The sequence below is a fragment of the Chrysemys picta genome, chromosome 4 (assembly GCF_011386835.1).
Source record: "Chrysemys picta bellii isolate R12L10 chromosome 4, ASM1138683v2, whole genome shotgun sequence".
NCBI classification, from domain to species: Eukaryota; Metazoa; Chordata; order Testudines; family Emydidae; genus Chrysemys; species Chrysemys picta.
In genome coordinates, this window is record NC_088794.1 from 122,378,571 (window position 1) to 122,395,620 (window position 17,050).

At 44.3% G+C, this 17,050-nt stretch overlaps 1 protein-coding gene across 5 annotated transcripts in view; it reads left to right on the forward strand.

Moving 5' to 3' along the window:
* Positions 1 to 695: 695 nt before the first annotated feature.
* The window catches only part of ZC3H14 (zinc finger CCCH-type containing 14), a 79,433-nt gene continuing 63,078 nt past the window's right edge, over positions 696 to 17,050 (forward strand). For 2 of the 5 annotated variants that reach the window (XM_024103141.3, XM_065593497.1), the window contains exons 1-4: positions 963 to 1,605; positions 2,375 to 2,417; positions 11,450 to 11,564; positions 16,852 to 16,892. In XM_024103141.3, coding sequence (XP_023958909.1) covers positions 11,473 to 11,564; positions 16,852 to 16,892 — 133 coding nt within the window. In that variant the 5' untranslated portion in view covers positions 963 to 1,605; positions 2,375 to 2,417; positions 11,450 to 11,472. Of the gene's footprint in view, positions 1,606 to 2,374; positions 2,418 to 11,449; positions 11,565 to 16,851; positions 16,893 to 17,050 lie in introns of all 5 variants that reach the window. The other 3 variants (XM_005285377.4, XM_005285374.5, XM_065593496.1) reach the window with 3 other exon arrangements.

Consider the following 17,050-nt stretch of genomic DNA (forward strand, 5'->3'; position numbering starts at 1 on the left):
GTATCAACCTTAATTTGTGTTTTAATTTTAGCTTTTATGGATTGATTCACTTGTATGCTCTCACTGCTTTATGCCACTTTGGAGCAGTCCAAACTACCAACTGTATACTGGCCTGTTAAACTGGGTTTACAGTGGGCAGGATTGGGTGCAGTACAGTCATGTCAGGGAGAGGAGCTGTCTGTGGTGGATAATGGCTCTTGCGAGTGGGGGCCCAAGATGCTGCTGCTTTTGCCACTGTGGTTCCTGGCAGAGCCCTTTAAATCTGTGGATATCCACATCCGCGGGTATGAATTTTGTATCCACACAGGGCTCTAACTTTTACCCTCAAAATACAGGCACCTGCAGGGTTTGGTGGGAATTTTGTGAATCACAGTGGAGCCTAAAACTGAAGTTTAGGTGCCTAAGTACCTTTGTGAATCCCATCCTTAGTTGTTTGGGATACAGGTTTTTTTTAAATGTTAACTTAAAAAAAATCAGCCAATTTACCAAGGAAACTTGCTGAATAGGCAATAATAATAATTTGTTAAATATAATTAATGGAGATATCCCATCCCTGCCTTCACTAGCCAGGACCAAGTACTGATTTTTGCCCCACATCCCCAAGTGGCCCCCTCAAGGATTGAACTCACAACGCTGGGTTTAGCAGGCCAATGTGCAAACCACTGAGCTATCCCTCCCTCCCAACTAGGCAACTTGATTTGGAATTGAAAAAAAAAAAGGATATTTCCAACCCCCCGCCTTAAAAAAAGAAAAAAAGGTGGTTATCGGTGTCTGAGAGCCTGGGAGCTGGGCAGGTGTAACAGAAGGAGAGTGGTGTGTAGGGCGAGCAGGGATGAGGCTCTCAGTGGCGATGGGGACGCTCTGTGCAGAGGGGGCCTGTGGCGGGCAGAGCAGCCGGCCCCGACCCGCTCTGTAGAGGGCCGGGGGCTGGGCTTAGTCCCGGCGGGTGCTGTTCCTGGGCTGCCCGGCAGAGGGCGCAGCAGGCGGAGGCCGCGCTCTCTGTGTCGGCCCGGCCTGTGGTGGTAGCGGCGGCGGCCCGGGACTCCTCAGACATTGCGACCATGGAGATCGGCACCGAGATCAGCCGCAAGATCCGGGTGAGCGAGAAGGGGGCCGCGAGCCCCTGCGGCCGGCTGGGCTGCCCCCCCCGGCACAGAGTTCCCAGCTGCCCCCGCTCGCCGTGTTCCCGACGGGGTGCGGCCCCAGACCCCCGCGCTGCAGCCGCTGAACAGGGCCCGAGGCTGGTGTCACGGGCCGTACGCTAATGAGCCCCGGGCCCAGCTGTAAACCGTCCGCCGGGGTCCACGTCCAGCCCCCTCCCCGACGCGCGCGCACACAGCGGGAGATGGGCCAGGTGACGGGGGAAGGGTCAGGGAGTGAGAACAGGTGGCGAGAGGCCTCAACACCCCCTCGGCACCCCGCTTTCATCGGAGTTTGGAATCCGAACCCGCATCCAGATCCGAACTGTGCCGCCAAAGCCGGCTCTGGACTGGGCCGAACCGACATCCAAACATCCTCGCGCTCGGGGAGGCCGAACCCTGGATCTGAATTGTGCACCTCGAGCCCATCACTAGTCTACACCAATCCTGATTCAAAAATCATGAGGTAGATTCCCCCCCAGGTCATGAGATTGGTTTAAAAATGAGATTTGAAAAGCAAGGTTTCTTTTTATGGTTTGTTTTATTTTGGGGGTTCACGTTTTCCAGTGTTTCTCTGCAACTATGAAGGGCTAGGAATTTAAAAACATAAATGGAGATTTTCAAGTAATCTCATTACTCAAGGAGCTAGAGCAGGGATCAGCAACCTTTGGCACGCGGCCCATCAGGGAAATCCGCTGGTGGGGTGGGCTAGTTTGTTTACCTGCAGCATCCACAGGTTCGGACGATCGCAGCTCCCACTGGCTGCGGTTCGCTGTTCCAGGCAAATGGGGACTGCAGGAAGCGGCGTCCAGCACATCCCTCAGCCTGCACCATTTCCCGCAGCCCCCATTGGCCTGGAACGGCGAACCGCGGCCAGTGGGAGCTGCGATCAGCCGAACCTGCGGACGCTGCAGGTAAACAAACCGTCTGGGCCTGCCAGCAGATTTCCCTGATGGGCCACGTACCAACGGTTGCGGATCTCTGATCTAGAGTTATCCCAGATACTGAAAGACTGGTGATTACATCATGAGAGTTGTCAACACTGCCTCTCCCTTTGGAAGTTTGCATTGCAAATAGTGGAAAAGAGGAAAAATAAGCTCAACACCTGTACAAGATCTGTATTACTGGTGTTGACAAACAAATTTTAGCAACCAAAATTCTCTCAGAGTTTGGGTATTAGTCATATCCAATGTTCCTTAACTTAAATGCAATCTTAATTTATTTTCTTTTTATAGGGCGCTATAAAGGGAAAATTGCAGGAGCTGGGGGCTTATGTCGGTAAGTTTTATTCTGTTTAATAGCTTTATTTAAGCTCATTGTAGTTAAAGGTGGAAAACACCTGCTAGTTTGTGTCTGTCCCTCGCAAGAGTATAAGGTAGTTTCCTCCCATGACAGTGTGTGGGGTTTAGGTACTGCACTTGACTTTAGCTATTTATTTTAGTGCAACAATAGTTCACAATTTGATATAATGCTCCACTGGAAGCAACCCTGAGAAAGGCTTCCATCCCGTATCTGGATTTATATTTACAAACTCCGCCACTTACCTGGAGCACAGTTGAAGTCCCTGGGGAATGGGCTACATGGGTGCAAGGATCACATGCCATTGGGTGATCAAGCCCAAAGGTTGTAGCTGGGTTCAAAATTAATCCTGCCACCTATTTAAATGTGTCAGATGGCTAATTTACAGGTTTACCGAAAGTTGTTATGAAAGGATGCCCCATCATCTTCTCAGTCCATCATGTCTGAAGGGGATGAGCTCATAATTTCTCCTTGCAAGTCTTCTCTTTAATTTGTTTGTCAGCCCCACTGTATATTTGGTCATTCAACCATGCAGCCTGGTTGTCTTCTTTAATTCCTCTCTTTCCTTCCCACTGTTACCTTTCAGTTCTCTGGTTTCTCAATCATACAGCTTCTTTTTCAACAACATCTCTGAAATCAGTTCTTTCTTTTTTCTAGTGCCAAGATGTTATTAGTACTCTAATAATCTCTGATTTTAATTACTCCAAATGAGGAAGTTAGTTAACTAGAAATTAAAAGGTATAGTGCCAAAAGTGAAATCCCTGCAAGCTTCATGGAAACTTTTTAAAGACACCATAATAGAGGTTCAAATAAATGTATACCAAATTAAAAAACATAGTAAGAAAACCAAAAAAGTGCCACCAGGGCTAAACAACAAAGTAAAAGAAGCAGTTAGAAGCAAAAAGGCATCCTTTAAAAAGTGGAAGTTAAATCCTATTGAGGAAAATAGAAAGGAGCAAAAGGCGAAAAGGAATTTGAAGAACAACTAGTCAACTCAAAAAGTAACAGCAACATTTTTGTAAGTACATCAGAAGCAGGAAGCCTGCTAAACAATCAGTGAGGCTACTGGAGTATCGAGATGCTAAAGGAGCACTCAAAGAGGATAAGGCCATTGCGGAGAAACTAAACGAAGTCTTTGCATTGGTTTTCATGGTTGAGGATATGAGGGAGTTTCCTCAGCCTGAGACATTCTTTTTAGGTGACAAATCTGAGGAACTCTCCCAGATTGAGGAGACAGCAGAGGAGGTTTTGGAACAGATGGATAAATTAAACAGTAATAAGTCACCAGGACCTGTTGGTATTCACCCAAAAGTTCTGAAGAAACTCAAATGTGAAATTGCAGAACTACTAACTGTGGTATGTAACCTATCATTTAAATCAGCTTCTGTAACAGATGACTGGAGCATAGCTAATGTGACACCAATTTAAAAAAAAGATTCCAGAAGTGATCCTGGCCATTACAGACCGGTAAGCCTCACTCCAGTACAGGGCAAATTGGTTGAAACTATAGTAAAGAACAGAATTATCAGACACATAGCTAAACACAATTTGTTGGGGGAAGAGTCAACATGGTTTTTGTAAAGGGAAATCATGCCGCACCAATCTACTAGAATTCTTTGAAAGGGTCAACAAGCATGTGGACAAGGGGGATCCAGTGGATATAAAAAGCAACAGAGGGTCCTGTGGCACCTTTAAGACTAACAGAAGTATTGGGAGCATACGCTTTCGTGGGTAAGAACCTCACTTCTTCAGATGCCCACGAAAGCTTACGCTCCCAATACTTCTGTTAGTCTTAAAGGTGCCACAGGACCCTCTGTTGCTTTTTACAGATTCAGACTAACACGGCTACCCCTCTGATACTTGACACCAGTGGATATAATGTACTTAGATTTTCAGAAAGCCTTTGACAAGGTCCCTCACCAAAGGCTCTTAAGCAAAGTAAGATGTCATGGGAATAAGAGGGAAGGTCCTCTCATGGGTTGGTAACCAGTTAAAAGATAGGAAACAAAGGGTAGTAATAAATAGTCAGTTTTCAGAATGGAGAGAGGTAAATAGTGGTGTCCCCAGGGATCTGTACTGGGACCAGTTCTATTCAACATATTCATAAATGATCTGGAAAAGGGGGTAAACAAGAGGGTGGAAAAATTTGCAGATGATACAAAACTACTCAAGATAGTTAAGTCCCAGGCAGACTGTGAAGAGCTACAAAAGGATCTTACAAAATTGGGTGACTGGGCAACAAAATGGCAGATGAAATTCAATGCTGATAAGTGCAAAGTAATACATGTTGGAAAACATCATCCCAACTATACATATAAAATGATGGGGTTTAAATTAGCTGTTTCTACTTAAGAAAGAGATCTTGGATCATTGTGGATAGTTCTCTGAAAACAAGCACTCAATGTTCAGCAGCAGTCAAAAAAGCTAACAATGTTGGGAATCATTAGGAAAGGGATAGATATAATAAGACAGAAAATATCATATTGCCTTTATATAAATCCATGGTATGCCTACATCTTGAATACTTTATGCAGATCTGGTCAGCCCATCTCAAAAAAGATATATTGGAATTGGAAAAGGTACAGAAAAAATGACTAGGGGTATGGAACAGTTTCCATATGAAGAGAGATTAATAAAACTGTGACTTTTCAGCTTGGAAAAGAGATGACTAAGGAGAGGATATCATAGAGGTCTATAAAATCATGACTGGTGTTGAGAAAGTAAAGAAGAAAGTGTTATTTACTCCTTCTCCTAACACAAGAAGTAGGGGTCACCAAATGAAATTGATAGGCAGCAGGTTTAAAAGAAACAAAAGGAAGTATTTATTCACACAACACATAGTCAACCTGTGGAACTCTTTGCCAAAGGATGTTGTGAAGGCCAAGACGATAACAGGGTTCAAAAAATAACGAAATAAGTTTATTGAAGATACATCCATCAATGGCTATTAGCCAGGATGGACAGGGATGGTGTCCCTAGCCTCTGTTTGCCAGAAGCTGGGAATGGGAGACTGGGGATGGATCACTTGTAACTACCTATTCTGTTCATTCTCTCTGAAGCACCTGACATTAGCCAGTGTCGGAAGACAGGATACTGGGCTAGATGGACCTTTGATCTGAGCCAGTATGGCTGTTCTTCTGTAACCCCCTCTTCAATTGTCTGTCCCCACCAACTAGTTCATTCAAAAGACAGTTACCAAGATAATCTTTACAATGGCTCCTGTTCTTCTTCTGAATTAAGTTCAAGCTTCTTGTTTTATTGAAAGGTCTCTGGACTCACCTATATCTCTGCCCATGTCTTATCCTACCTCCTGTCTACACTCAAGTTGTTGTGGTCCTTTGTCATCATTTCTCGCTCCTGATTTTTACACCTTCTTTCATGTTACCCTTAATGCTTGGAACAGCCTTCCAATTAATATTTGCCTCCATTTCTTCCTTTAGAAAACCAAAATCCTCCCTACTTCTTGAGACATTTTTACTATTCTGAGCATAGACCATTCTGTATGTGTACATTTTTGTTCCGATTTGTGTCTATTTGTGCCATTCTGTTAGGTTTTCTGCAAAAAGACTGTTGTTTTTGGTTTTTTAAAGTTATTTATAATGTAGAAATAACTGTTAAAGGAAAATCTCACAACATAGGAAACTAAAAGTAAGAAAAAATATTCTAAAATGCTAATCCACAATTTTTCAAAATATACCAAAATCTCACATTTGTACAGATGCCCAAGTTTTTCAGCAAGGGAGTAACTTCCATACATTTAGTAAGAGAACTAGGGGACTGCGAACAGTAATATCTTATTCTGGAACGGTTCACAAACTACTAGCACAGGGCTGAAATGATATCTTATGAACTTTAAGAACTGCTGTTGCAGTATATGAATTTAACTGCTGTAGTCACACAAACTGTGTCATACTCCTCTGTACATTTTAAAATATGAGAGAAAATGTAATTCTGTTCAGTTACGCTTTCATTTCAGTTTAAGATTTCCTCCTCTTTTCTCTGATTTGTTTCCTTAGGCCCTGATATTGTAAAGGTTTATGCATATGCTTGTACAAAGTCTTCGGGGCATGGGGTGTCTGCTGCTCTGTAGAGTCCTAGTAAAATGGGGCCCCACTCTTGATTTGTTCTAAGGTACTACTGCAGGGATCAGCAACCTTTGGCACGCAGCTCGCCAGGATAAGCCGGGACGATTTGTTTACCTATTGTGTCCGCGGTTCGCCGCTCCAGGTCAATGTGGGCGGTAGGAAGCCGCGGCCAGCACAGCTCTCGGCCCCCGCCACTTCCTGCAGCCCCCATTGGCCTGGAGCGGCGAACTGCGGCCAGTGGGAGCCGCGATCAGCCGAACCTGCGGATGCGGCAGGTAAACAAACCGTCCCGGCACACCAGAGGGGCTTACCCTGGCAAGCTGCGTGCCAAAAGTTGCTGATCGCTGTACTACTGTAATAAACATGTTAAATACAAATATGCTCAGCCTTACACACTGTGAGTAGTCTCTCTGAAGTCAGACAACTTACAGTGTAAAGTTAAGTACACAAATAAGTTGGTTCAAGATTGGGGCCTTGATTTTTTGTTTGTTTGTTTTTTAAATAAAGAATTGATGTACCATTATTAAGGTTAAGATTTAGTCATGGGTATTTTTAGTAAAAGTCATGGACAGTAAACAAAAATTCACGGCCCATGACCTGTCCATGACTTTTACTATAAACACCCCTGACTAAATCTTAGCCCCAGGGCATGGCTGCACTGGGGGGCCCCCAGGACCAGCCCCACTGGCTGCTGCAGCTGCAGAATTTCATGGAGATTGTGGAAAGTCACGGAATCCGTGACCTCTGTGACAAACTTGTAGTTGTAACCACTATTTCCTCTCAGCAGCATTCCCCACCAATCCCTCAGATAAAGATAGATAAGGAGGAGTTCTGAATTGGATTATCTTCAGTAAACATTATTAGTTTTCTTTTACGTTTAGTGACAACGGTAGCTTTGGGGTTGTGCAGCATTGTTAAGTGTCACCAAAATAAAAAAGGGTACATCGAATCCTTTTCAGAAAGTCGTTCAAAATGCTGCTGCTCAAAGGGCTATTCAGGTTTTAATAATATAATACTTTGAAATGGAAGGCACTGTTGGGAATTGCAAAGTGCTTTATATATAGTAAGGAATGAAAGTAAGAACACATTCTTTCATTGGTATTCATCTGAAATGACCAATTGTTTTTAATCTTGCATATAGACCCAGGCCCTGATTGAACAAAGCACTTAAACATGTATGTAATTTTAAGTGATTTAATTGGCACTGCTGACATGCCTAGTTATTCACAAGTTGAAGTGCTTTGCTGAATCCAGACCCTAATGATCTTACCATCCCCCCTTGAAGTATATAGTGTCTGTCTATGCTTATTCAATATTTTTTACATGGAATTTTTGAAGTTAATAGGTAAAGGTTTGTCTGTAAATTTTATGCATAAATCAGAAAGCAAATTTCTCTATTTCTGGGATGTGCTGGCCGCCGCTTCCCGCAGTTCCCATTGGCCGGGAACGGCGAACCGCGGCCACTGGGAGCTGCGGGGGGCCATGCCTGCAGACGGTCAACGTAAACAAAATGTCTTGCGGCCCGCCAGCAGATTACCTTGATGGGCCGTGTGCAGGAGGTTGCCGACCCTTGCTCTATTTGGTTGCTTTTCCTGAAGGAGAAAGCCCTTTTGCAGTATAGGGCTTTTATCTTAAATATTTGAATAAATGAGAAAACATATAGTATAGTGTTTAAAGAAAAGGCCATAATATACAAATGTGATATCAAAACGACTTTGTTCATATGTTTATCGTGTATGTGTGACTCACTTGCTATTTTAAAATTTTACTGTAATCTTTAATTTTGCTTCTGGTGGAGTTGACAATCTTATGTGCTTTAGCCATATCTGAAGCTTGTATTGTATTTCAGAGCAAGTGGAAAAACTTGTTCATGAAAAGCTTGCTTATTCATTTGCTTATCAGATAATCCATTTGTTGTGCTGTCGTAAGTAGGTATGTTTGACATACCAGAATGCAGTTCAGACCAGTGAGGGGCTGTTTCATCCCTGTACTACAACCTTTACTCCTGGGGGAATTCTGCACCACTGCACATGCTCAGAATTTATGTCCCCTGCAGACTTCTTTGCTTCCCCGCAGAAAAATGACTTTCTGACAAGGAAGCAAAGGGAAGCCACAAGAGCAGTTATGCGACCCTCCTCAGCAGTATGTTTCTGGTGCCCAGGGCAGCCGGCAGCTAAATCACTGTGGGGCAGGGGCTGGGACTGGGGAAGACCCGGCTGGTGGCTCCTACCCTGCACCGGGGTCAGCTGCTAGTTCCGGCTGGGCTAGGGAGGACAGGACTTCCTCTTCCCCTGCATGGCATCTGGGGCTTTGTCAGACCCACTCCCAGATTTCTCCCTCAGCTGTAGGAAGCTCTTCAAACTCCTCCCCGCGCCCTCCACCCTCCCCGGTGCTTCCTGCATCCATACCCCATCGGTCCTCAGCTGCAGGGGGAGGGATCACTGTACAGGGAGCTGCTCCCCCATCCACCCCAACCCCCACTGCATCCAGAACCCCTCATACCCAGACCCTCACCCCTTGCACCCATAACCCCCCCCCAACGAGCCCCCCCCCCCCCCCCGTACCACCCTGACGAGCCACCCACACCCGGATCCTCACCGTACCGAACCCCAGCCAGCTGCACCTGGATCCCCACCTCACTGAGCCCCACTCCCCCAGAATCTGGACCCCACCGCTGAGCTTCTCATACCCTTCCTGCTGATGTCTGTCCCCCCGTTGAGCCCCAGCCACCTTCACCTGGACCCCTCTGCTGAGTCCCATTACTGTTGCACCCAGAACCCCCCAAGAAGCCTCTGTGCATCCAGATTCTGCTCCCCTCTTCCCCGCACCCGGATCCCACTGAGCCACCCGCACCCAGATTGCTCCACACAGAACCTTCTCAATCCACACCTGGATCCCCCCACACTAAGCCCTTCCACAGTTGGATCCTGCCTTGCTGAGCCTGCTTGCCCACACCTGGTGCACTTCGCATGGAGGGGCAGGGCCCTGGGGTGTTTCTGGGGCAGGCCCGGTCCTTGTGCTGTGTCAGGGTTGGGTGCAGCCTCACCATGGAGTCTGTCCCCTGGGTGGGAGCTGTACAGTGATCTCCCACCTCTGTGCAGCCAATGGCCTGTGCTCCTCAATGCCATGCTGGAGCCTCCATATTTATTTGACAAATAAAATTTGCAGAATTTTGCAGAATTTTAAAATATTGTATGCAGAATTTTTTTTTTTTTTGGTGCAGAATTTTTATTTTTTTGGTGCAGAATGCCCTCAGGAGTAAACATTGGGAGCCTCGCAATACCTTGCTTATAGTAGCTCCCACCTAGGCTGCTCACAAACAGCCTTCCAGCATGCAGGTCACACCATGAGTCTCTGTTCAGCTGCAGCCTGCCAGCCACACTTGGGTTTCACTCTGGTTCTTACCAACCTTAGTTATACTGCAGGGTGACCCCAACACACTCCCAGTCCTGGATTTCTCCCCCCTAAATGTATGCCTTGTACTGCACAGCCCTCTCCTGAACAGTCCACATTAATTCTGTCATTCCTTTAAGGAATAATACACACAAGCTTACCACCTTAAATGGAGTTACTCAGACACTTCTACTTAAATACTGCATTAGCTTAATCAAGTTTATTAACTACAAAGAGAGCGTTTTAAGTGAGTACGAGCAATGAGGCGTAAAAGTCAGAAATGGTTACAAGAAAATAAAGATAAAAATGCTTTCTGGTGCCTAGCTTAAGAGATTTAAAAATGTTATTAAAGCTAATGTTAAAATTATACAATACACAGGTTGCGAAAAGAGTGACTGTACATCTGGGTATAGTGCTTGGATTATCCACAAATACAAAGTTTGTTTTTAAAAGTCATATGGTACATATAGTACAATATCAACAGTAACCCAGATTTAAGTGAATAAATTTAAGAATACAGGTTAGATATTAGATTCAAAGCAAAATTTCTTACCACATGTTTCCAACAGCATTACTGACCAACTTCCAGGTGAGGATCCCTCCCCCAGAGTCCAATGGCTGCTTCTTTTGTCTTCTCAGGTGTAAAGAGGGAGTTGGCCAGGGAGGGAGAGGAGGGGAGCTTTGGAGTGCTTGCCCCTCCTTTTTATAGTTTTAGTCCCTCTTTGAAAAGCATTTCCAGCTGAGAACCGAGAGACTGGGGGTCTGATGGACCAGGGACACCTCATGCTGTTTCTTTTCTAAGATGCAGCTTTCTTTGTCCTTGTCCCCCTTTCTTGCCAAAGGATGGTCACTGGATAGGGGATGGCCCATCAGCTTTGTTGACACCTGGCTGGAGTGTCTGCTTGCCCTTTGTCTTTGAGAAATTGGTTTAGCTACTCCCCAGATTTATCTGGGAAACACACTTAAGTCATGATTTCATCTTATGTTCATAACTTTACACACAATGTTGCTAGATGCATTTTACAATGATATTACTGATCAGCAAGTTAGGAGTTTTCAAATGATACCTCACAAGGCATGCCTTGTACAAAGATTATCACAGTAGTGTGTAGGGTGTGAATACAGGGGTGCATTTCATCACAATATGTCAGAACATAGAAGGGTTTTGATGAAGCAACTTTATGGTGCTACATCTAGTGTTGTCAGTGATGTAGATTTTTCATTGCGAAAGAGAGAACCTTGAAAGCTTTTGATTTTGTAAGAAAATGTGCAAGTAATTACCAGTCAGTTCAAACAAGTCTGTTTGGCCATGATTTTGCTGTTCTCTTGCTACCTCTGTGCTTCCTGTTTAATGAAGATCTTCATTCCAAGGGGTTTATAGTAAAACTGGAGAAATATTCTGATGTCTTCTTTGGGGATCTAATCTCTTTTGTGCATCTACTCTACTTTGAAAATCTTATAAAAATGTCATTGTTAATTGCAAAGTTGCTTTGAAAAATAATAACAAATTGTATATTTTTTCCTTCCAATTAGATGAAGAGCTCCCTGATTATATTATGGTAATGGTGGCCAACAAGAAGAGTCAGGAGCAGATGACAGAGGACCTTTCTCTTTTCCTAGGAAACAACACTGTCAGGTTTACTGTATGGTATGTTTGTGAGCTACTTTTTCCATGAACCTTACTTCTTACAATCATTTCATAACTGCTTTCTGTATATGAGACTTGAGAATATAAGAAATTACACATAACATTTGATCAATTCATTTTTTCTTGTGCATGAAGTGATGCAATATAGTAACTGATATTTTTTAAAATTATTACTTGTAGCTTGCCAATATTCAGGCAGTGGTAACACTGACATATATATACAGCAGTTAGAGATTGAGGTATTGGTATTCTCCTTTTATCCACTTTTCCAGCTGAACCTCAAGGTTCTGAAATGTTCAAAATAAATTAGGAGTTTATTTAGACATGGTTAGCAAAAATGAGTTTAAACATTTGAATCCCATCAAGGGAGTCACCCTCAGAAAATTATTACTGCAAAATTCTATAAGAATAGAGAACATTACAGAGTGCAGCCACAGCTGGTTATGGTAGATTTATTTGGTAAACTTCCCGTTTATTCAGATTAACACAGCTTCAGTTAGAGATGTTAATATCGTGTAGGCATTATTGTTATGCAGTGTTGTATCCGTGTTGGTCACAGGATTTTAGAGAGACAAGGTGAGTGAGGTAATATCTTATATAGGACCAACTTCTGTTGGTGAGAGAGACAAGCAACTTCTTCCACAAACTCTGCAACATTAACAACCTCCCTCAGAACACTATCCTTACCACCAGGGATGTCACTTCCCTATACGCCAATATCCCTCACAGTGATGGCATAGCTGCCTGCCTCGAAATATTTTCAAGACAATGGACAACCCTCAGATATCTACCTCAAACACATCGAGAAACTCCTCCATTTCATCCTCACCCATGACAATTTTCCATTCAACAACACCACGCTTTGTCCAAACCATGGGAACAGCCATGGGTACCAGGATGGATTTCCAGTATGTCAACCACTTCATGTTCCTCCTTGAAGAAGAATTTCTGAGCAAATGCACCATGAAACAAGTGATATGCCTCAGATACATCAATGATAGATTTCCACCACAACATTAAAAACCACCACCTGTCCACTAAACTCTTTCTGGAACGCTCCCACGCTAGCATCAATTTCTTGGATACCACAATCAGCTTCAACAGTGGAACCCTACAGACAACCATATACAAGAAACCCATGGATCACCACATCTATCTTCATAGATCAGGTAACCACACCAAAAAATCTGTTCTTTACAGTCAGGCACTCAGATACCACAGAATATGCTCCAAGGAGAAAGTCCAGGATATATACCTTAACACACTTCAACCACCTTCACCAAACAAGGGCACTCCACCAGAGTAGAAGATCTGGTCAACCATGGAATGGGCCACCCAGATACCCTGAGAGACTGAATACCCCTAGTTATCACCTACCAACCCACACTGGAACCCATATGAGTATCGTGAAACAACTAAAACCCATACTCGATGGGGACTTCATCCTGAAAGAAATCTTTCCAGAACTCCCTCTTCTGACCTTCAAACAATCTCCCAGCCTCTCCAAGCTCCTCATCAAAAGCAAGCTCCCCACAGACCAAAATGCATCAACTCAAAGCAGCACCAGACCCTGCCAGAGCAACAGATGCAAAGCCTGCAGACATATCTCCACTGTTGCAATGATCAACACCCCCCACAACAAACCTTTCAAGATCCATGGGTCCTACAAATGCCTATCACAACGTGGTGTACCTCATCCAGTGCACTAAATGCCCCAATAAAAACTATGTGGGTGAAACCAAACAATCACTACGCTCTTGAATGAACTCTCACAGAAAAAGTGGTCACTCTATCTCAGACCTATCAGTCCTCATGCTCAAAGGAAAGTTACATAAGAATGGCCGTACTAGGTCAGACCAAAGGCCCATCGAGCCCAGTATCCTGTCTACCGACAGTGGCCAATGCCAGGTGCCCCAGAGGGAGTGGACCTAACAGGCAATGATCAAGTGATCTCTCTCCTGCCATCCATCTCCATCCTCTGACAAACAGAGGCTAGGGACGCCATTCCTTACCCATCCTGGCTAATAGCCATTAATGGACTTAACCATCATGAATTTATCCAGTTCTCTTTTAAACACTGTTATAGTCCTAGCCTTCACAACCTCCTCAGGTAAGGAGTTCCACAAGTTGACTGTGTGCTGCGTGAAGAAGAACTTCCTTGTATTTGTTTTAAACCTGCTGCCTATTAATTTCATTTGGTGACCCCTAGTTCTTGTATTATGGGAATAAGTAAATAACCTTTCCTTATCTACTTTCTCCACATCACTCATGATTTTATATACCTCTATCATATCCCCCCCTTAGTCTCCTCTTTTCCAAGCTGAAAGTCCTAGCCTCTTTAATCTCTCCTCATATGGGACCCGTTCCAAACCCCTAATCATTTTAGTTGCCCTTTTCTGAACCTTTTCTAGTGCCAGTATATCTTTTTTGAGAAAGTTGCACAATGCTTTCAAAAGATGACCCAGGGAGCTTAAATTCATGATTTAGCTAAACACTAAAAATCATGGACTGAACAGACACTGGATTTATGCCTTATTACAATAATCTGTAACCAACGACCTTCCCCCAGCTGCCTCCCCCTCTCCCTTCCTCTTCCCTTTATGACTGGAAGGGTGTTAATGGGTCACTTCACCTTGAATGGTCCCTTGAAATATGTGTTAACTACTTATGCTAAACAATCTGTTCCACTTTGTATTTAGTTATGACACTCTGAGTACCTTTCCCAGACCGGAAGAAGAGCTCTGTGTAAGGCTATGTCTGCACTGTAGCACATGTCAGCATAACTTATGTTGCTCAGGGATGTGAAAGAATCACCCCCTTGAGTGACATAAGTTACACTGACATAAGTGCCGTAGTGGACAGTGCTATGTCGGCGGGAGAGCTTCTCCCACCGACATAGCTACTGCTGCGAACAGAGATGGTTTTGTTATGCTGACGGGAGAGCTTTCTCCTGTCGGCATAGAGCATCTTCGCCAGACGTGCTGCAGCAGTGCAGCTGTATCAGTACAGCTGTGCCGCTGCAGCCCTGTACGTATAGACATGGCCTAAGTTCATAAGCCTGCCTCTCTCATCAACAGAAGTTGGTCCACTAAAAGGTATTACTTCACCCACCTTGTCTCTCTAGGCATTATAGGAACATAGGAATTGCCATATCAGGGCAGATGATTGGTCCATCTACTTCTGTATTCTCTCTTTGGCAACAGCTGTAGATGGTTCAAAGAAAGGTGTGGAAAGCCCCTAAATTAACACAACACCCCTTTAAATATTATCAAACTTTAAAACCATTCAAGACCTAAATTTAATGAAAGGTGAAGACAGTAAGCCCCCCTAGTGTTACATTAGATAGGAGAAAAGTTATGAGGGATTCATACTGTCGTGTTTCAGGGTATAAAGTATCCACAGCTGCTAGGACTTTGGAAGAAATTTCCCTGATGGGAAAGTTTTTTCATAATTGTTCATCATGAGGTTTTGGAGTCATGGGGGGAGGCTACCACTTCGCAGGGAGGTGGATTACCTACATCAACAGGAGAATCCGTCCTGTCAGCATACGCAGTGTCTGCACTGAAGCACTGCAGTGGTGCCGCTGTGCTGCTATAGCATTTTAAGTGTAGTCAAGCCCTGAATGTGAAAGTTGATCCATGATGATCACATCAGCCGGGCTCAGCTGACGCTGGTTTGGGAGTGTTCTAGTGAGAATTCACGGAAGAGGATCACAAAGGCATTTCCAGCTGAGAACCGAGAGACTGGGGGTCTGATGGACCAGGGACACCTCATGCTGTTTCTTTTCTAAGATGCAGCTTTCTTTGTCCTTGTCCTCCTTTCTTGCCAAAGGATGGTCACTGGACAGGGGATGGCCCATCAGCTTTGTTGACACCTGGCTGGAGTGTCTGCTTGCCTTTGTCTTTGAGAAATTGGTTTAGCTACTCCCCAGATTTATCTGGGAAACACACTTAAGTCATGATTTCATCTTATGTTCATAGCTTTACACACAATATTGCTAGATGCATTTTACAATGATATTACTGATCAGCAAGTTAGGAGTTTTCAAATGATACATCTCTGCCCCGTTATAACGTGATCTGATATAACATGGGTTTGCTTATAGCGTGGTAGCAGCGGGGCTCGGGCAGCGCTCTAAAGGGTCCAGGGCTCTGGCTGCTGTGGGGAGCCCCGGGCCCTTTAAATCACCGCCAGAGCCCTGCTGCTGCTACTCTGGGGCTGTGGCAGCGGGGCTCGGGCAGCGCTTTAAAGGGTCCGGGGCTCTGGCTGCTGTGGGGAGCCCCGGGCCCTTTAAATCACTGCTGGAGCCCTGCTGCCCCACCCTGGGGCTGCGGCAGTGTGGCTCCGCCGGCGATTTAAAGGGCCCGGGATCCCCGCAGCAGCCGGAGCCCAGAGCTCTTTAAATCACCGCTGGAGACCTGCCGCCCCACCCCGATATAATGGGGTTTCAGCTATAACGCGGTAGGGATTTTTGGCTCTCCACGACCGCATTATATCGGGATAGAGGTGTACCTCACAAGGCATGCCTTGTACAAAGATTATCACAGTAGTGTGTAGGGTGTGAATACAGGGGTGCATTTCATCACAATATGTCAGAACATAGAAGGGTTTTGATGAAGCAACTTTATGGTGTTACATCTAGTGTTGTCAGTGATGCAGATTTTTCATTGCAAAAGAGAGAACCTTGAAAGCTTTTGATTTTGCAAGAAAAGATCCTTTACTCAATCTTTCAATGGAATTTGGGCACATAACTCTCTTAGGCTCCTAAATTATGAAGATGTCTGGTTGCAACCGAGTAGGTCGGGTTGAATTCTAAAATGGGCTAAAAATGGGGCATGCATTTCTGTTTTTCTCTGAAGGCAGGTGTTCAGTCAGTTTGAAATTTTACACAGGATTGTTTTATTCCCTTGTAGTTTTCTTTGTTGGTTTTACTTGATACATTTTTAATAGGAAGCCTTTGAATTTGGGCTCTAGCTGAAATTTTTCCTTGGCAGTGTTTCTTGACTGCTCTCTCTTTAAAAACATTGTGTCCATATGCAACATTTGCTAGGGAAGTGGATCTTGCATCGATCAGGTGCAGAGTGTTTTATCTGTGTGTACAAAACTGATTGATGGAGTCTGGGAGTGTGCAGATCTTAATTGATTGATTCTGGGGTTGGATGTACAAAGGGCTGATTGTTTAAGTGGAAAGCAGGCTCACTCAAATGACACGAAAAATAAAACTTATAAACCTTGCTGATTTTTGAATGGCTACTGTTCTGAAAGAACTTCTCTCTCTTTTTTTCAGGCTACATGGTGTGTTAGATAAACTACGGTCAGTAACTACTGGTAAGTAAAGTTTGTCCAAGAAAGCAATAGCTTAGCTTTGGAAGCAGATCTCAGTACAGTATTTTCTTACACTCGTATATATATTTTGCCAGTTTTTTAAAATTGTCTTAATTGTCTGTATCATTAATATTTAATGTATATGATGTCTGTGGCTTCTG